At 48.5% G+C, this 20,404-nt stretch overlaps 5 protein-coding genes across 5 annotated transcripts; 4 read left to right on the top strand and 1 right to left on the bottom strand.

The window, feature by feature from the left end:
- Positions 1-183: 183 nt before the first annotated feature.
- On the top strand, positions 184-6,123 carry FSST1_001508 (uncharacterized protein; the record flags this gene model as incomplete). The annotated part of the gene is made up of 4 exons (XM_083223838.1): positions 184-688; positions 737-5,163; positions 5,213-5,756; positions 5,813-6,123. 4 exons carry the CDS (start codon positions 184-186, stop codon positions 6,121-6,123), a joined length of 5,787 nt encoding a protein of 1,928 aa, XP_083091690.1.
- A 421-nt stretch (positions 6,124-6,544) lies between these two features.
- On the bottom strand, positions 6,545-10,385 carry FSST1_001507 (mismatch repair ATPase MSH6; the record flags this gene model as incomplete). The annotated part of the gene is made up of 5 exons (XM_083227410.1): positions 6,545-7,219; positions 7,273-9,674; positions 9,727-9,889; positions 9,941-9,994; positions 10,044-10,385. The coding sequence occupies 5 exons, from the start codon at positions 10,383-10,385 to the stop codon at positions 6,545-6,547; spliced, it is 3,636 nt and encodes a 1,211-aa protein (XP_083091689.1).
- A 1,225-nt stretch (positions 10,386-11,610) lies between these two features.
- On the top strand, positions 11,611-13,259 carry FSST1_001506 (major facilitator superfamily domain-containing protein; the record flags this gene model as incomplete). Its single annotated transcript, XM_083227409.1, has 2 exons — positions 11,611-12,614; positions 12,665-13,259. The coding sequence occupies 2 exons, from the start codon at positions 11,611-11,613 to the stop codon at positions 13,257-13,259; spliced, it is 1,599 nt and encodes a 532-aa protein (XP_083091688.1).
- A 717-nt stretch (positions 13,260-13,976) lies between these two features.
- FSST1_001505 (exopolygalacturonase) lies at positions 13,977-15,519 on the top strand (the record flags this gene model as incomplete). The annotated part of the gene is made up of 4 exons (XM_083227408.1): positions 13,977-14,366; positions 14,413-14,644; positions 14,697-15,188; positions 15,242-15,519. The coding sequence occupies 4 exons, from the start codon at positions 13,977-13,979 to the stop codon at positions 15,517-15,519; spliced, it is 1,392 nt and encodes a 463-aa protein (XP_083091687.1).
- Positions 15,520-16,793: 1,274 nt separating this feature from the next.
- FSST1_001504 (uncharacterized protein) lies at positions 16,794-19,721 on the top strand (the record flags this gene model as incomplete). Its single annotated transcript, XM_083227407.1, has 1 exon — positions 16,794-19,721. One exon carries the CDS (start codon positions 16,794-16,796, stop codon positions 19,719-19,721), a length of 2,928 nt encoding a protein of 975 aa, XP_083091686.1.
- Between the last annotated feature and the right edge of the window lie 683 nt (positions 19,722-20,404).

Raw genomic sequence — 20,404 nt, 5'->3', positions numbered from 1 at the left:
CCTCACTCTTTTCTTTCCTTACTTAATTGATCTCAGCGCATTCGTACACCCTCTTCCTTAAGTTTTGTTCCCTTGTGTCTGCTCTTTCATCTTTTGTTATACCCAAAGACACGCGACTTTCTGCCGAGCTTTCCTTTCGGCCAGTGATTTCTTTTGTCAACCATTACCTGATCAGTCCACCCGATGGAGAAGCTCACTGATGTCTCAAAGTCCTTGGCGGCAAAGGTATCGGACAGCTGGCTACAGCAACCCGATCCGCCTATAGAGCGTATCGACCTCATGATCGATCCGAAAAGCAAGCGATGGGCAAAGGTACACAGTTATTTTACCAAGGCCTTGATGACAGAAACCTCCATCGAGGATATTATAAGGAAATCCTTCACTCATCACCAGTATCGCATGTTGGCGCCCGCTGAACGTGTCGACGTTAAGGAGATACAAGTCGACAATACGAAGAGATACAACGCATTACTTGCTGGTCGCTTCAAGGGCATCGAAGACTCGCTGGCGACAAGGCTCACCATCATGTACTTTGGCCTACCTGCAGCCCCTGTCGATAATCCTCTCGAAGAAATTGCCAAGATGATGGCGATCGATGAAAAGGAGGTTCCCAGATATAATGTCAGGCCGCCATTGCATTTCCTTACGGCACATGAACGTCGCAACTGGGGAAAGGATTTCCTGAAATGTAAGTTGACTTGCCGATACACTTATGTTCATAACTGACAATATGGAGCCAACGAAGCCATCAACTACCCTTTGCCACTCCCGAGGGCTATGGAACCAACATTGGGTCTTCGCGGAGGAGGAGACGACGATGATCCCATGACCTGGAGCGATGATTACATCCCAGAAGACGAGACACCTGCGCTATTCTCCGACCGATGGACATACTTACATGGCCTCTACGGTCGCTTGCCTTTTGTTCCCCAAAAGTGGCGGTCGTTCTCGAAAGTTTTACGCCAGCTACTGCAAGCTGAGGATCACGAGGAGAAAGATTTTTCTCTGCTGTGGTACAGTCTGAAAGCATACAAGCCACAAGTGATTCATGATCAACTACCTCTGAAGAAGGACAGCCCTGTTGTAGCCTTTCTTCAACAGCACTTCGCCGACAGCACCATGTCTCACAACGATTGCTGCGCTCTTTTTGCCGATGACATACATACCGAAATCAACAAAGGCCCGCAGCATTGGGAGCCTATCGATGGCAATCTTGAAGTAGACACAATCAGAATTGGACGCTCTCTTGGTCTTGCTCCGAATGGCCCTGAGGAAGAAGTGGTTAGCTATGCCTACATGGCCTTCCCCAAAACCAAGACACAATCCTTTAAGATTGGTAAATATGGGTCTAATCAGTACAATGCTCACTTCACCAAAACCTTGAACGTTCTTTTCGGAGCGCCTGAGACCTCGGCGTATCACCATGCCTTGTTTCGACTTTTTGACAAGAACAAGCCCGAAACTGGTTGGTCTATCCCTATTGTCTACGGTTCCATGGGCCTTCCCCAATGGGTGTGGGAATTGCTACACCCACGGAACAGTCCTGGCGCCAGCTGGATGGTTCAATGTTGTTGGCTTAGTGCTGGTTTGGAAGCTATCCTCATGCCCAACTACTACCCGGATCCCAACCCGTACCTTATCTCGCGGCAATCACATGTTTATGCGGCGCCATTTGACCAGGCATACCGACAAATTTGTGAGATGACCGCTGAGGCCTTTGATGCATCTGTCTCTCGAAAGATCGACTCGGTATTCTTGATTGAAGGCCACAAGGGAAAAGCGACTGACGAGCTTCGCATTGAAGGCCTTCAGCTGAAGCCTCGACGCGATTTGAGATCGTGGAAGATGAGTATCCCAGGGATCCCTCATCAAGATGTCCCAAAGAGCCTTGGCAGCAAACTGGAACAATCTCCAAACTTCTACAGAACTGTCCATGTGAACTGGCGTCCCGGACACTGTCGTCTTTTCCCAGGTTGGTATAGCGGGGGGGATTTCTCTGTTGAGATGCCTCGGTTGACATCGACAATGGATCAGTTTCTTGACGCCATCAGGAAACTGTACCTGTTGGTGACACCTCCGGACTTCAAAGACGAAGATCCCAAAGACAGCTGCTTCTTGCTAACGGAGTCACCTTCGTTTGAGAGTATTCAGGTCCAAGACATGGACTCGCCATCTTATTTCATTGGAGCTGATGCGACAGATGACGATTGGCACGACGTCAGAAAGTCAATCACATCTCCTATCATAACGGTCTCCATTGTGAAGAAACCAAAGTATACGAACTGGTCTACCTCGATAGACAAGCGCAACCTTTGGGGTTTGAGACTCGACCATGAAGCCCTAAGGCAAGATGAGATGACAGGAGGTGGTTTTAGGCGAGACGCTCTCCATTTACATGATCTGGACGGCCATTCCATCGACACGCTTTCTGGATACCCTGAAGATCCAATGCCACTAAAGTCGATCGACCCGAAAGACGACCTTTCTGGCTCTGTGCGCGGCAAAATCCGGTCTCCCATGTCCAGACACCGGGCAGAAGCCTTCAAAGCACCTCGACTACTCAAGGTCAGGAACAAGTCGGTTGGCGGTCCAGACAGTCTTCGTTTGCCTTCCACCCTTGTCATGGAAGGTGCGACTACTCCTGACGGTGACCCGGTGTACGACATCGGTATCTTGGCAACTAGCCGGCCTCAATTTAAAGGATTCGCAGTTCGTCACACCGAACCTAAGGACCGCGAGGACTTTGTGCGTGATCCGGTTGAGGAAAATACACGTCGGCGCGATTCTATGTATGGGAGCTTGTTTGGCGACTCAACCGACGATGAACAAGCCAATGAAGAAGAAGGCGGCGGTGACGGAAACAAGGACGATGATGGGGATGAAAAAATGGAAGAGTTCGGACTCCCAAGTCCTCGTCAAGAGAGCGTCAGTGGCGGTGATGAAGATAAGGACGAGGATGAGCAATATTCAAGACTCCCTGAGACGACCTTTTTCGACGACATGGCTCAGGACATGCCTGAGAACGAGCCTGAGAACAAGTCTAAACAGGCCGTTCCCCCACCATCTGTTCCTACTTCCAAACCACCCTTACAGACCGGCAACATTGCTGTACCTGATGATCGAGCGCACACGTGGTCCACGCAGCCCAGCATCTTCACCACTGAAGATCAACGAGCCTGGCCAGCAGATATTGAAATCGGGTTTCCTCTCACCGCAGCCCCAGCTGAGAAGATCCATCGCCTCTCTGGAAACGTCCCCATGTTTTCAAAGGCTGTCCTGACACCCACGGAGCAAGCCGAACTACAGCGTGGCTTTTGGGATTTGCGCAACATGCTTTTGAAGCGCACAACCATGTGTCCCTACAAGGGTTGCAGTTTCACTTGGCGACTCGATGAGGATGAAGAACTGACCATACATTTTCTGACTGCCCATGCAAAGCGCAAGTGTCTTTTCTGCGATAACGCTCTATTTGGCTGGTGGAACAAGGATCAGCAGATCAAGCACCTGGGAGAAAAACACCCAGATGAAGTGAGTAAGATGAATGGTTATTGCAACCATAAAGGCAACAACATATCGGTGCCACTGAGAGCGAATGCAGCCTCGGCCAAAAAGCCGGTTGCTACAGACCATGTGTCCAAAACAGCTCCCGCCAATCTAATCAAAGAGGCGTTCGCGGAAGAGATCAGATCATGGGGACCACAGTACAAGCTCATGAAGCCCCCGCGCCTTCTTACATACCCTCTCCTTGACTGGTTTGACAACCCTGGGACCACTGCTGTTCAAGATCCTCCCGACAATTGTCCAATCCCGGGCTGCCTTATTCCTCATCTTGGACATCTCAGCTCCCATGGCGTATGGACGCACTTCAAGAACTACCACCCTGACTTCAAAATGGATGCGTGTCCGTTCTGCAAGCTGAGCTTCTATGAGTACGGCGAGAAGGACAAGGATGGTGTCCGGGCCCTCATTCCACACCCTGTTGGTGATTGTATCAAGCACATGGACTGCCATGTCTACCAGCTCTGGGATATCCTGGAGCCTATGCCAGAACAGCATGTTGTTGCTCATCCACCTGGTGCTACCAAGAGCGTCGCTGATCAATCCACACCTCCTCAGGTCAATCAGGAACAACCAGCTGATACCTCACAAATTCTCAAGAAGTGCGCCTATTTTGAAACGTGTGGTGCCTACGTCGGGTCCATGACTGACAAGCAGTATCGCCATCACTTCCGCGTCACTCATCCTAAGGAGGTTTCTCAATTCTCTTCTTCAGAAGAAGAGACTGACAAGGAAGATGAAGCGAGCAATGGCAATGACGATGACGATGAATCGGGGGATGATGGCGACGACAAGCGAGACGATGATGGTGAAGATGGTGGTGTTAAGACAGCCCCTATCAAGCTTCGTCGTCTGAAGCCTACCCCCAAGCCCACTCTAGAGCCTGCTTCTTCTAAGCCTAAGCGGAAGACAACTCCCAAAAAGTCTCCAGCTGTGGACTCAGAGGAGATGGATACCTCGGCTGATACCTCGGCTGATACCGATGACACCGATGCTGAGTCTAGTGGACCTAAGGAGGCTGCAGTGGTGGTATCTAAGAAGCCTCGGGAGAACACGAAGGGGGCTCCCCACACTCCACCGCCGGATGATGATTCAGGCACCGAAGAGCTAAGTGGTTCTAGCGTCTCTCGTGGCAGACGATCCGAGAAAACGCCTAAAAAGTCAAAGGTTAAAGCAGCGGCTAAGACTGCTGACCCCGATGATGACGACGGCAAGGACGATGACAAGAGCGAGGGCGGGGACGATGGCGACGACGAGTATGCTGATGAGGATGGCGAAGCCGGTGGTAGTGGGTCTAAGAGCTCCAACACCGTAGGCCGAGGCCGATCTACTAAAAAGGCTCGACGTGGACCTAGAGGGGACAACGATGGGGATTATGAGGACGAAGGCGACGAGGACGATGATTATGAAGAGAAGAAGGGAAAACGCGGGCGACGCTTCCGTCGTCGAGCGGAGTCCCCTGACTGGGTGAAGGTGCTTGGCCCTGAGGACCCCAACTTTGATCCCGACGATAAGATGTACTGTTCAAAGTGTCTCCGAAAGGCGCCTCTGAGGCGGCCAAAGAGTCCAAATCGGTCGCCTATCGGTCGCACGGGTGAGCTCCAGGTCAGTATCTTGCAGTTCCATACCACAAACTCTGACTAACATCTTGCAGGCTCACACAGATAAAACCAGATGCTGCCGCATTCGTAACGGCGTGGGCTCACCAGAGCATCTCCCGAATCGCAGCGGTTGGATTCATGTTTCCAAACTTCCTGGAACACTTAGTTCCATCAAGGAGACATTCCTTAACCGCTACCCATCCTACATGCGCACCATGTATCCCACACAATCCAGGGACCACCATGCTTCTGTCTGGCGCTCTGACCCCAACAACCCAGAAAATGATGCATGGTATGACGTCCCCTGGCCTCCGTACGAGGGCCTGCCACCTTTCCCAGGCGAATGGACAGCGCCTGGTCTCCCTTGGGATGACACCCCGGAAGGTCGCCAACGAAGAGCCATGTACATCGGCAACCGAACCGTCGATCAAACATATCAGTACCAGAGCGAAACCGACTCTGATGATGATCTGAAGCCGGATGTCAATGACATTCCAGAGTTCCAGAATGAGATGAACCCCTTGAAGAGGTCTGCTGACGATGGGGATGAGCCACCTGATGAGCCGGCTCCGAAGAAAGCCAAGAGCAGTAAGACTGGTAAGTCTCGTACGTCACTCTGGTGAATAGAAGAGATGACTGACTGAAGTGTACAGCAGCAACTAAGACGCCGAAAGCAAAGGGGACTAAGAAGCCCCGCGGCGGTAAGAAAGCCGCAGGGGCTTCAGTGACACCTTCGAAAGCAACATCTAAGGCGCCGTCTAAGACACCGTCAAAGGTAGCATCGAAGGCGTCGTCTAAGACACCGTCAAAGGTAGCATCGAAGGCGTCGTCTAAGACACCGTCAAAAGTAGCATCGAAGGCAACATCAAAGGCGTCGTCAAAGGTGTCGAGTACAAAAACTACTCCGTCGCAAACCCCATCCGGGCCTTCCACCCGGCCTCCTTCCAATGCTGGAGATGATTGATCTTGAGTTCATTCGATAGAATATGTATGAGTTTGGGTATTATCTTTGGGCTGGATTTGTCTTTTTATCTCATTATTTCTACTTGTACTCAATTGTATGTTGTGGGGTTTTGTCACGTTTAGATTGGAGGGAACGAGAGTCAATGGTCATGTTATTTACCGTAGAATAGATCTTATTGTATCTGAATCTCATCTGATCGCCCTGACATCAAAATGCTCGAAGGACTTCTTCGTCTTTGAATGACGAATACACTCCATTGCAACGCCTATTTATCCCTTTGACAACTCTAGCAGAGGTTGTCCCATTCTGATTACATGTTAAAACGACGCCAACACGCCTTGCAAAAATACCCCATATACCGTCTTAAACTTGCCCGGTCCAGTTTCTTGTTCCCTTTCCCCCAATTGATCTTTATATCTTATTACAATGCTTCTATAGCATTTAGGAGAACGTCAACTCCATCGTCACCCATCCCTCCCTTGTCACCAAGTAGTGCGCCTAGGTCACTGAGGATACCCAACGGGATATAACAACCCGTCTTGGCCTTCTCCAAACTGTCTTTGAGTCTACTGGTGTGCTCCCACTCCTTGGCAGCTACCTCTGCGCGATCGATTACGCGCGATGAGATGCCACACATAGCAGCGCAATGCATACCGAAGCTGCCCTCGGCAACACCATCCTCAAGCTTGTACAGGAAGGTGACACGTCGCTCGTCTTCATCAACGTGGATCTGCATCCTGCGTGCTCGAATCTCGGGGTGGTTCTCAAACTCTGTCGCAAGTGAGTGGTAGTGGGTGGCGAAGTATCCAACACAGCCGATATGAGTAGCAACGTGGTGAAGAACGGCTTGGGCGACCGCAACACCATCGTAGGAGCTGGTGCCGCGACCAAGTTCATCCAAAATGACCAACGACCTGGGAGTAGCCTCAGACAAGATTTTCTTAGTCTCAGACAATTCAACAAAGAAGGTAGACTGAGCAGCAAAAATGTTGTCATTGGCTCCAAGGCGAGACATGATTCGATCAACGGGGGTCAGACGAGCGAAAGTGGCAGGGACATAGCAGCCGATTTGAGCCATGATGACAGCGACGCAAGACTGTGGGGAATTGTTAGCTTGGTATAGTGTAAAGGAATATGATGGGTACCTACCATGCGAAGAACTGTAGACTTGCCGGCAGCGTTGGCTCCTGTCAATAGGTTGATCTTGGCCTGCTCACCACCAAGCTTGATGTCATTGGGAATGAAATCATCAACAGTGTTCATCATGCAAGGGTGTCGAAGTTCTTGGAAGTCGACAGTGCTGCGCTCTTCGTCCACAAACTGAGGGCGGCAGCTGGGCTGGCCTAAGGAAGCCGACGCCTTGGCCAAGCTTACCAAACAATCCAGCTGTGAAATAATCTTGATGGCAGACAGCCAGGTCTCATAGTCAACATCGAACTTCTGGAAGAACCGAGAAGCAACTTCTCTTACGAGTTGAGAATGAGTCTCCTCCGCCTCCTGGAGTTCGCGCACAAGTTGAGACAGCTCGGGAAAGTAATATCGCTTGACATCCTTTGTAGCGGACATCTGACGGAAACTAGAGGGGACCTTGACACTCTTGGGTGCCTCCAGCTGGTAGATCTCTTTGCCCACATCTGTGAACTTGAGAAGCTTGCACTTGAACTCCTTCTTTTTCTCTGCTAGTAGGTCCTCGAGTTGTTGCTTGATCTCCTCAATGCGATCCGAACTCTGATCGAAATCTTCTTCAATACCTCGTTCGGGAATGAGGATCTTCTCCTCGCGAGCCTTGTTTCGGTCAAAGGCTGTCCTCCAGTAGCTTAGAGGCTCATCAAGGTCTGGCATTGACGAGATAAGACGGTCAACAAGGCCATTACCACCCTTATAGGCTCCCAAAAGACCCATGGTGTATTCAATCTGCTCGAAGCCTTCCAGAACCTTGACAAAGTCCTCAGGTTTGCAGGCGCCAGCGTGAATACGCGAGATGAGTCGCTCCAAATCGGGCATCTTGACAAGCTGCGAAGCGAATTGTTCACGGACTGTCTGATCGGCGTTGAGCATCTCCACAGCGTCAAGACGTTCGTTGATGCGATCAATGTTGCAGAGTGGGTGGGCCACCCATGATCGGAAAAGACGCTTTCCGAAGGGTGTAACACACTTGTTAAGAAGACTGAACAGAGTACCTTCGGAACCGCCATTAACGGAGTTGGAAAAGACCTCAAGGTTGATGAGGGTCTGTCCATCTAGGATAAGAGTCCCGTTCTTCTGAATGGGGTTGTAGAGTTCAAAGTTGCCTTGCGAAAGCAGAGGTCCTTCGACCTTGAGGAAACGAAGATATGAGATCAATGCTCCCGTCGCTGACATGATTACGTCGTCATCTCGCAGTGTTTGAAGGGCCTCGGGCCAGACCTCCTCGTCAGCATCATCAGTCTTGAAGTACTTTGCGCAGGCAAGTTCGCGACGGGTTGTATCCGCATCCCAAAACTCGGTACCTGGCTTGAGATGTGTCCAAATGGTCGTGGGGCTAGTGTTGTTCTTGAGGATGCGCAATGCCTTGGTGGACAGATGTGACTTTTCGAGGAGTAGTTCTCTGGGACCAGTCTGAGCAATCAGCGTTTCGAACTTGGTCAAGTCGACATCATCCACGAAACTGGCAAGGTAAAAACGACCAGTGGCGGTGTCTGCAAAGGCAATGCCGAAGGCAGGGAGATCATCCACAACAGATTCCTTGATGGCTACACAGTAAGAGGCCATGTCGTCTTGCAGCATACCACCATCGACGAGTGTACCGGCTGTGAGGATGCATGCAAGCTCACGAGTGATGACCTTGTCGGCCTTCTTGCTCTTGTCTTGTCGCTCACGCATCTCTTTGCCCAAGTTGGTCTCCATTTGGTCCACACGAGCGACCTTGTACTGCTTCGCGATAAACTGGTTCACCCAGTAATCAAGCGAGCTCTCAGGCACTCCTACCATACGCATGTTGACTCGATCAGTCATCTTGAAGTCGAACTCCTGGTGTCCCACGGTGGCGTCATTTTCATAAAGCTCGTAGAATTTGCCCTTCTTGAAAAAGACAATAGTATCCCACAGATTCTGTTTGATCTTCCAGTACTGGGTTTCAAATGGAGAGAACTTGTTCCAAGCTGCGGGAGGGATGTAGATAGTTCGCTTGTCATACTCTGAGTCGTCGGGCTTCCTCTTCTCCTTGTCCATAATGTTGGCAAGCCAAGGATATCTTTGATCGGGATCTCTTGTATGTGCCTTTTCTTTGAACTTTGGATCCTTGCTCGCAATCCTTTCAGCAGGTTTGACAACTGCTTGCTTATCGCCCGAGTTGGGATTGTAGTTCCATTGAGACGCAGTTGAAGGCTCAGCATCGTCCATCAGCTCATCCTCCTCGGGGATGCTGTCCTTGATTTTAAGCTCGGGCATAGGGATAGGCGACGACTTGTTGGATCGTTTGCGTGGGGCTGACGATTTCGAGGGCCGCTTTCTTTTCTTGGATTGGGAGGTATCTTCGTCTGATTCTGATGCGATAAAGTCATCAATAGTGTCTGCAGAAGTTAGAACTGTTTGTAATACGAGCACCGGACAGGGCATTCTTACCACTATCTTCATCCTGGACAACTTGGTCCTCTTCTTCGTCGTAGTCATCTTCGTCCTTGACAACTTGTCGAACTCTTGCTCGTCGTCGTGAGCTTGAAGCGCCGCCGAATTGGAAAGGCTCATCTTCGTCGGAGGACTCGGCATAATTAACAGCCTTTTTCACCTTTGGAGTATTAGTGACTGGCTTAAGGAGATGAGGCTGCGGATGTCTCACCTTTCGAGTTGGACTGCTGGGCAGAGCGTCAAGATCCATTTTAGAGGCGGTCTTCTAGTAATCATTTAGTTCATGGCTCTATAGAGAGAGGTAGGTGTTTTACCTTGACAGCTGTATCAAGATTCTCTTGAGAGCTTGAGGGGTCGACAGCGTCACTGCCGGGGACGGGTGTGGTTTGCTTGGCAGATTTGGTTGGGGCCGGCTTGGACTTGGATGAAGGTGTGGTTTTTGGAAGGGTGTTGGCTTTTGTAGTTTCTTTCAAGCATGAGGACTCCTTGGGGGTGGGAGAAGGCTTTGCCAAAGGGGAAGATGCGGCAGCGGGGGACGAAGGCGGAGCTTTCGAGAAGAAGGAAACGATTGTGCGCTGCTTGGCTGAGGAAGTAGGGGCAGTGGCCTTTGCCGATTTTGCAGGCGTTCGGGCCACATTTGATCGTTGGCTCGTCATGATGGGTTCCAAGATGGTGTATCGCTCCAGCACGATGCTTCGGTTGAGGGTGCTGGACACTGAGGCAACGGACTCGACAATGGTGAATCACCCAAAAGTGATCAAGAACTGTATTTTACGAAGCTTGCGACTTTATTGGGAAACAATTAAAAACAATCGAGAATGGAATAAAAGTCAAGATGTAATAGAATGATAGGTAAGTCAGGGTGAAGTGAGGAAGGTTGAAGATGGAAGACCCATTGTCGCTTCACTAAATTGACATTTGGCTGTCGCGTCCTGTCGCGGCAAAGTTTAGGGACAAGGCAGGGGTGCGCGTCCTCACGCGTTAATTGGAAAGTGACAGCCCGGCAACCACGGCAGGTACAACGGTTCCACTCCACTTTCCTCAGAGCCTTATCAGTCAGTACAGATACTGGCTATCTAATCTGATAAGCATACCGAGGCTTCGATATTACCCTACAGTTAAAGTATTCGGATGTGTTTTCTAGAGTCATCAATTGATTGATAGAGAAGGCACGATTCGATTGAAAGATATCTTCAATTGACTTACATCTCATGATATTCCCTCTATAGTTTTTTCATGTCCATTGTCAATACATACTCTAGGGTGTCATCTTTTGGATGAGCTCTACGTTTGTTATCGTTCTTTTTGTCTCCTGTTGCAAAACACTCTTGGCACTGGTTCTCAGCTAGCTTACCTCTTTCAAGACTTAAAAAATCGACAGAAATTCTTTTGTCTGAGTCAGATTACTTTACGTATCTGTCACAAATAACTGAAAAGGAGGAAAAGTCACAAGTGGCCATGTCGGACTCTCAAATGTCCACCCACTCCTGCCCGGGGATAAGAGATCCCAGTTGGTTTAAGCTTATTCGTTGGTTCGTGGAAAACTGCCATTCTGGGACTAGCTGAGTCCGAAAGCCCGAATGTCCAGGAACACACTTTGAAGACTTCTTCGAGTCATAGTTGCTTAGATGGCTTGCAGATAAGATGAGGATTTGTAATTCTTTGAGGATATATAATGAAACTCGGAATCGATGAGGGATGCTGAGTTCCGACTTTATTCATCATTTGTCAAGGTTGAGTTATCCAACTCCAGAACAGAACAACCACCTCCTTCTGTCTGAGAGCGGATCTAAATCCCACAAGACCCACAACAAATTCGCTATAACTTGACGCAATAAGACATTTCTTCATCTTTGTCAAAAGTTTTCGCTTCACCGAAATATGACTGAGAAAGACGAAACGCTGTCTGGCGTTCTCGATCAAGAGCAGAATGACTCTCAATCACGTGAACCTTCCCTCTACGACCAAAAAGAACTCGATCGTCTAGGCCGAGAGCGTCCAGCATGCTTCTCTTCACTTTGGTCTGAGCTAGGCTTCATATTTGCTGTCGTGGGATCAATGATGGTCAGCGAATATTTTGTTTCGGGCTTTAATATCATTTTACCTTCACTTGCCATCACGCTCGAGATACCGGATTCTGCGAGGACATGGCCTGCTGCCGTGATCAATCTCACCACAGCAGCTTTGTTGCTTCCCTTTGCACGGCTGGCTGAAATTCATGGTGGACGCTTCATCTTTCTGGGCGGACATACCTGGTTGATCATCTGGTCTATCATCGGTGGTTTCAGCCAGAATCCCACTATGCTCATCGCCGTTCGAGCAATGCAGGGTTTAGGGCCTTCAGCATTCTTGCCATCTAGCGTGGCCATCATGTCTCGAATCTATCGCCCTGGCCCTCGCAAAAATCTCGTCTTCAGTATGTTTGGCGCCTTCTCTTGCATAGGCTTCTACTCTGGGATTTTCTTCGGTGCTCTCTCTGCCCAAGTCCTCGGGTGGAAGTGGTACTTCTTCATTGGAGCCTTTGTCTGCGCCAGTATTTTCATTACAGGTGTTTTGACTATTCCAAAGAACCATGGAGACCCTACGCCTGGTTTAAAGATGGACTGGCTTGGTAGTGCTACTATCGTATCAGGCCTTTCACTTACCGTCTTTGCATTGACAGACGGCGGAAATGCTCCTCAGGGTTGGCGGACACCTTATGTCTACGTTACTTTGATCCTTGGGATCGTGTGCTTGGCATTGTTTGTCTACATTGAAGGTTGGTGGGCTAGTCAGCCTCTTATGCCAGCAGAAGTGTTCAAGACGAAATACATGGGTCGCTTGATTCTTGCATTGTTTATGTGTTACGGTTGCTTTGGACTTTGGTTATTCTACGCGTCCTTCTAGTAAGTTCCTTTCCCGAAACCCCTCGAGCACAGGCTGACCCATCGGGCAGTATTGAGTCCGTCTTGCATATCGGACCCTTACTCACTGCTGCTTGGTTCATCCCTCTTGCAGCGGGTGGGTTCATCCTTGCCGTTGTTGGCGGCTTTGTCCTTCACATTCTCAGTGGACGACTGCTCTTGATAATTTCAGGACTAGGATTCCTTGGATCAACCATTCTTTTTGCAATGATCCCCGACAGTGGAAAGTCTAACAGTTTCCTTTACTGGGCCTTTGTATTCCCAGCCATGATTCTTGCCACAGTTGGAGTTGACATTGCTTTCAACGTCACCAATGTCTTTATCACAACATCTCTACCTGGTCATCTCCAAGCAGTTGCAGGCGCTCTCATCACTAGCTTGCTGTACCTCGGTATGGCCTTTTGGTTGGGCGTTGGCGAGATGGCCGTTTCTGTGAGAAAAGATATCAAAGGAGCAGAGAACATTGATGCACGAAGTCAGTATCAGATTGGATTTTGGACAGGGGCTGGTTTGGCTGTTGCTTCATTGCTTATCTTTATGACGGTAAAGATGGAATCAGCAAAGAGTGATCTCACAGCAGATGAGAAAGCCCGGAGAGAGCAAGGCAAGGTTACTGAGCAGACCTAAAGTTGGTGTGCAAGTTGGATATGATAATGAACTAACTTGACGAATTACAATGCGGCCTATAGAGAAGGAATAATTTAAACTTGTCAATTTCAGGATAGTAGAACATAGACTTAAGAATAGAGTGCATCAGTTAAATTGCATTTCGAATTTATCCACCTGACCTTGTCTGTTTCACAAGGATCCTCTCGGCATCCAGACCGCCAGAGACCATCCCATCTCTAATCTTTCGTCCCCTAGGCGATCCGGCAACTTTCCGCCGGCGATGCCCCCCTCATAAGTTGGGGTTCTCTTTGCGGGGGAGACTAGGATTTGAGAGCAATGGGGGCGGGCAGCCAGTGAAATGAACAAATGATCGACAACTAAGGATGGGGAAATCGATTCCCACGGGTATCCTGAGCCGCGGATAATTAAGTCTCCACCAATCATACAATCGTCTCCAACAAGCTTATACCTTATTGCGCAACAGTTACAGAGTACTCCTGGAGGATATTTCGAAGAATCGTTCATCTGGGGTATAACCATGCAATGCAACAGAACTACTCATCTCAACATGCATGAGGCAACTTTGATAGAATGGGGGTGGATATCACGATGGATTGAGACCGTGCTCCGAAATGACCCAAGCAATCAACTATATAATACATCCCATAATCCGCACAACTCTTACTACAGTTCTCATCAAGCTCTTTCTTCGTCTCTCATTCTTTCAAGATCAAAATGAAGGTCTCAAGCTTCCTCACTACCCTCTCGCTCTTTGCAGGCGCCATCGCCGAGGCAATTGATCTTCCAGCTGGCGTGCCCCGTAGCGTTGAGGAGTTCCGCGCAAAGCATCCCTACGAGAGCCCCGTCAAGAGGAACCACCGCAAGGTTGTTACTATCCGCCACAGCAAGAACGACCGTGATGACATCTCAACCGAGTTCTACAAGGGTCTGAAGAAGGCCAACAACGGAGGTACTCTTCACTTGCCCAAGGGAAAGACCTTTGTCATTGGAAAGCCTCTTGATCTTACTTTCTTGAACGATGTGCACGTTCATCTTGACGGAGAGATCAAGTTTACCAATGACACTGCTTACTGGCAGAAGAATGCCTTTACACATCCTTTCCAGGTATGTTTTATCGTGAACGATAATAGACGCGAGCTAACAGCTATAGAACTCTATCATGTTCTGGAAGTGGGGTGGCAAGAGCATCAAGATCTACGGAAAGGGTGTTCTGAACGGCAACGGTCAGAGATGGTGGAACGAGTTCGCCGGCAAGGAGATTCTAGACAAGGATAATGCTTATCTGCGACCTATTCTCTTCTACGCCCAGAATGCGACTGGTCTTGATATCCAGGGCATTCACTTCAAGGATTCTCCCTGCTGGACCAACTTTGTTGTTACTTGTAAGCAACACCAAAACCAACGAGAAAAGATTCGTATACTAACAGTAATTAGCCAAGGATATTTCTTTCAAGGATGTCGTTTGCACTGCTGTCTCCAACAACGCTACGTCTCTTCCCAAGAACACTGACTTTTTCGACTCTCTCAACGTCGAGCATGTCAAGGTTGAGCGCGCTTGGGTTGATATTGGTGATGATTGCTTCTCCCCCAAGAGCAATGCCACTGATGTTCACGTTGACACTATGTACTGCAATGGTACTCACGGCCAATCTATTGGATCTCTTGGCCAGTACAAGGGCGAGATGTCTTTCGTCAAGGACGTTGTAATTGAGAACCTCTGGATGCTCAACGGCCAGCATGCTTCTCGTCTCAAGACCTGGGCTGGACCTGATGTCGGCTATGGCTTCATCGACAACGTCACCTTCCGTAACTTCTACGGTGGAAACAACGAGTACAACGCTTTCATTGACTCGTGCTACTTCAACATCAACGCCACCACCTGCAACCAATACCCTTCAAAGATGAACATTACCAACATTCTTTTTGGTAAAAATTTCTCACTTGTTCATTACTTATCACATTGGCTAACCCTTGCATAGAAAACTTCTCAGGCTACAGCTCTGGAAAGTACGGTGACGCTGTTGCCAGGTTGACCTGCTCGTCCAGCAAGGACGCCGTCTGCGAGAACATCAAGTTCAAGAACTACGATATCAAGACTCCCTGCGGTGGAAAGCCTGTTTTCCTGTGTGACGGTGTCAAGGATATTGGTGTCGATTGTGTTAGTGCTACCAGCGCTGAGGGCAAGGCTGCTTTGGCCAACAAGTGCCAGGCTCCCCAAGCTTCTGCTAGCCCTTTCAAGGTTAGAAAGTTTGATTAAGCGGGTTTGAGAGACAAGACTTGATTCAATAACCAAGAGAGTTAATTTAACGTATTATTTATGGAGTGAGAGATCTACAATGGCGGCCTTGATGATGATAGTGATGAATATAAGAACGGAAAGAGATAAGAGCACCAAAAGCACTTATACAATCCTCAATATATCGAATTAATTGCCGTTGTAAGTATAAGGGACGGGATTAGCGAGCCAGCCTATGTGGCTTAGACCAGACTCTTAGGTTGTTTATTCCTGTACTCTAAGATTTAAGACAGCAGCGTTTCTGCTACTCCCTATCCCATTTCATTTTAATATTTTAATATATATTTAAAGAATAATACCAAATCTATCCCTCATTCTGCAACTATGGGTTAATTGATGGTTCTACACGATTTCTGAAGTCTAGTACTGACTTTCTCCCCGCTCTGAAACTTCAAATTTCAAAGCAACTATGAGTTATAGCAGGCAAAGCTTTTCTTATTTAAATTTTACCTAGTATGATTCTTAGCTGCAGAATAAGGGACTAAATCAGTGTCAGGTTTTGCAAATCATGTAGAACGACCAAATAGTCCTTATTGTCAAACATATAAGAGCTTTGCTTCGTGGCTGGCCTCTACTCCTTCTTCTTTTTAGATAAATAACCATTTGTTTGAACTTCAGAGTATTCATTGGAAGCCAGAAGTAAATTCCAATAGCCAAGTGCACACCAACCATTTACTGTCTGTCAACTGGAGTTTCGTCTCTGTGATATTAAGATCAATTTCAATGACAGTGCAGCCTAATCCAACCCCACTTAACCCACACGGCAGACGAATCAAACAACCGACTGAAGCTCAGTCAGCATCTACGCTAACCTCTCTTCAACTTCGACTTGAGCACCTCGATAACTTCAAACCTCTCTTTCGTCTTGGTCACGTATCAACGAACCTACTTACCTCAAAAGTTAGTACCAACAGGACTGAACAGGTATGCTCAGTGGATGACTGCAGTATCTTGGTATCAGGAAAAACGGACCAAGTGTGGTAACCATTGGTTAGAAAACGCTCTTGGCTTACACGCAGCTCGTTGCCTACTGGTGGCCTGAGGACACCACATCCTTTCACTATAGTAGGTAGGTATATATATCCTACCCTGCCTCCCCTTAGTCCTTCCACCCTCCTTCTTTCCTATAAACTTTTTCATCTTCCGAAACCAATACTCCATCTCTTATAATTGGTGGCCAGTATCAAACTAACAAGAAGAAGGTCTCTTTCCTCAGTCATCCATCCACTTACATCATGGAGTCTTCTGGTAGTGTCTTCTCCAAGACCCTTCAGGAGATCACCAACACCAAACTCCAAGAGCTGTCAAAGCGTCGCTCTCGTTTTGAAGAAGCAAAAATATCTATCTTGTCTTCAATCGACACAGAGCATGATGCCGTCAAACGTCTTGTCGCCCTGAGCGACGGTGTCAAGAAATCATTTGCCATCAAGCTTGACAAAGACAACAAGGTCATTCTTGGTCGTACCAAGTTCAAGCATCTCGAGATTGACCTCAAGAACCTTGATCGTTTCATTGGTCAAGCCAAGACCGATCCCTCTGTTTCCCCCAAGATGCTGGCAGACTGGGAGAAGTTGCTTGTTCGTCAGCTAGACATGCAGGCTCTTCAGTACCAGTATGCCTGGCTTTATGGAGAGCTCGTGACTGAGTGGTTGTCTGGCGACAAGGAGAAAGACCAAGAAGCAGACATCGAAATGGGCGAGGCATTCGAGGATGTTGGTGAACAAGCTAAGCTGCAATCCAAGATCGAATGGGAGAACATTGTATTTGAACCAGCTAGCGTTGACACCAACGCCATCACTAAATATCTGGACCACCTATTCGGCGTCAGCGTCAAAGAGAAAAAGAGCATTGCTAGTAGTCTGCAGCGGCTTCGACAGTCTGTCTTGAACCACGAAGCACGCATCTCAACCCCGGACCAGTTCACTGTTTACTCGCTGAAATGGGTCATTGCAGGTCTCCAATCGTCTGACCTCCTATCAAACGAGAAACGAGAGGTTCTCAAGGATTTCGAAACAAATGAGATGATTCTCAAGGAGATTGCTGACGTTCTCAACATGCGAATCAACGCTTTGGAGTCTTGGACCTGGAACTCGGAATCCCCAGTTCCTTTGGAAATGACGCGCAAGATCAGCGGCATCTATAATATTCATATGCACGAAGATCTGCTCCAGGCGATATTCCTACAGTATATTGGCGTCAAGTGGAGCGTTTTCTTTAAGTCCGCATTCAACACGTTCCGCAACTCTGGATCCTGGAAATCGATGCGTCAGAACATTACTACCGAGGAGGAGAGACGCCTTGGTTACTACTTGGGCCCACTGGCGACCGAACCCTCCCTACAGAGCCAGCGAGACAAGGTTAATGAGGAAAGATACTTCATGGCCCAGCTCATGAATTATGAACACGAAGTCCTTAATACGGCTGATGGCGAGGAAGAGGCCGAGTATGAGCAATTTAGCACCGCGCAGCCATTGAAACGGAGAGGGCGAACGAAGCAAACAGCCCGAAAGTCCACAGGAGGGAAAGCACCCCGTAAGCAACTGGCTAGTAGGGCATGTCGAAGATCTGCTCCTTCAGTGGGGCTTATGATGTCTGCTGAAGTTGATGAGGCTGAGGAGGAAGAGGATGAGGACGAGGACCGCGATGACGATGGCGAAGATGAAGGCGATATTCGGAGCCCAATGGCACTGAAGCAAACATTGCTCCACCTTCTATCGTCCGAGATCACAATCAACACTCATCTTCACGGTGAAATGACGGCTTTCCACTCCGTATTTGAGGATTGGAACCCAAGGCTACCACATGACACCGTCTTAACAATTTTGAAGTACCTCGGTGTGTCAGACACTTGGCTCAGCTTCTTCAAGAAATTCCTCGAAGCTCCCCTCAAGTTTGTCGACGAGGATGACTCGACTGCACGTAAACGTTGCAGAGGAACACCCGCTTCCCATGTGCTCAGTGATGTTTTTGGCGAAACTACTCTGTTTTGTCTAGATTTCTCTGTCAACCAATCCACTTCAAGCAACTTGTGGAGGATGCAAGACAACTTCTGGTTCTGGTCCAATGATCACAATGTCGCAGTCAGGGCATGGGAAACTGTTGATGAGTTCATCACTCTGACGGGAGTTGAAATCAATCCCGCAAAGAGTGGATCGGTCCGGATCTCGAAAGACAGCAACAAGACATTGGCTATTGACGAGTCACTGCCTGAGGGTGATATCCGCTGGGGCTTCCTACGCTTGTCGCCAAAGACGGGCCGTTTCGAGATTGACCAGGCCATGGTCGACTCTCACATCAAAGAACTGCACAAGCAGTTGCTTGACAAGCGCAAGAGTATTCTTGGCTTCATCCAGGCGTGGAACAGTTACGCTGCGACCTTTTTTACGTCCAACTTTGGTAAAGCAGCAAACTGCTTTGGGCGTGAGCATGTCGACAACATGCTTTCGACGCACAGAAAGATCGAGCGTGACGTATTCATCAAGATTTCGGGAGGTGAAGTTACAAGTGTTGCCGAGTACCTAAAGAAAGAACTTGGTGAACGTTTCGGTATTAAGGACATTCCCGATGGCTATCTCTACTTCCCTATGGAGCTAGGTGGCCTCGACTTGCAGTCCCCATTCATCCCTCTCATGCAAATCAAAGACCAACTCATCGACGACCCTGCCAAACTCATGTCTGATTTCGAGGAGTCTGAGCGCAACGCATACGAGAAGTACAAGGAGCTCTTTGCCAAAGGATGGCACAGGCGGGAGAAACACTCCCTGGACGAACCTGACTGGGAACCTGAATCACAGTATGATAAAGACAACTTTATGCCTTTCCAAGAGTTTACTCGCTACAGAGAATCATACTTCTTCGACCACTTCAAGGGATCTGGAAGACTGCACCGCGTCTTTCGCAACCTTCTCAAGAGACCAAAAGAGTGCAAGGTTGATACTGATGAAACTCAGTCAGGTGCACTGGAGCGGCTGCGCACGGAGCCGAACCTTCGGGGTATCACGGGGTGGTGGAATAACATGGACGCTTATTGGACTTGGGTTACTATGTTCTACGGAAGAGATATCGTGGACCGCTTTGGAAGGCTCAATATTGTGAACACTGAGTTGTTGCCCATTGCAATGGTGACTTTGTTCAGGGACAAGCGTGTCAACTGGCAGGGTTGATTCAGAACGGCAATGGGAGCGCAAGATTGTTATGGATGTTTTCTTTAGTTATGATGAAGATAATGAAATTGTTTGCTTAAGCTTGATCTTTTGAAGGAACAAAGCCTCAAATGATCCTTACAGTACTAAAAATCCTGACTCTAGAAGTACATGATGTGATGGGGACTCCGTATATATTATAGCTACCGTTTGGCCCCATTCGATAACCTCCACTGGTAGAGTATTAGAAAAGTTGGCCGCCAGGAGCATAAGAGACTAAGTTCGTAGGCCACTTTATGCTACTTAGACTACACTTCTTAGCCTATTTATTTTTATCGCCTAAAGCTTCGAGGTTAATTCTTCTGCTACCCACTAGCCTGCCACTGAACGGTGAGAATCCCTGCCGCTACGGGCATCTCCCCTCGCCCTGAGGTGCAACGCCATGGTGTTGCGAAGGCCTCATGGAACCCCCCTTATGGTTTGAGCGCAACGGCCAAAACGCCAACATGGATATAATTTACGTGCTGGCTATGACAGTTTTCACTCAGTAAACCCCTTCCCGCTCGTGTGACAGCTGGCGCCATGACTGTGTTGAGTACTACTGGGTGTTATATGGGGTAGATCCAGGATTCGTGCACGTGTTTACAGAATGCTTTTTTGTGTGAGTGATAGATAATTGGGCAGCTTTCATTACTTGTAATTCA

Source organism: Fusarium sambucinum, chromosome IV (genome assembly GCF_050947815.1).
Source record: "Fusarium sambucinum isolate potato_lamoka chromosome IV, whole genome shotgun sequence".
NCBI lineage: Eukaryota > Fungi > Ascomycota > Sordariomycetes > Hypocreales > Nectriaceae > Fusarium > Fusarium sambucinum.
This window is presented reverse-complemented; position numbering and strand designations above follow the sequence as displayed.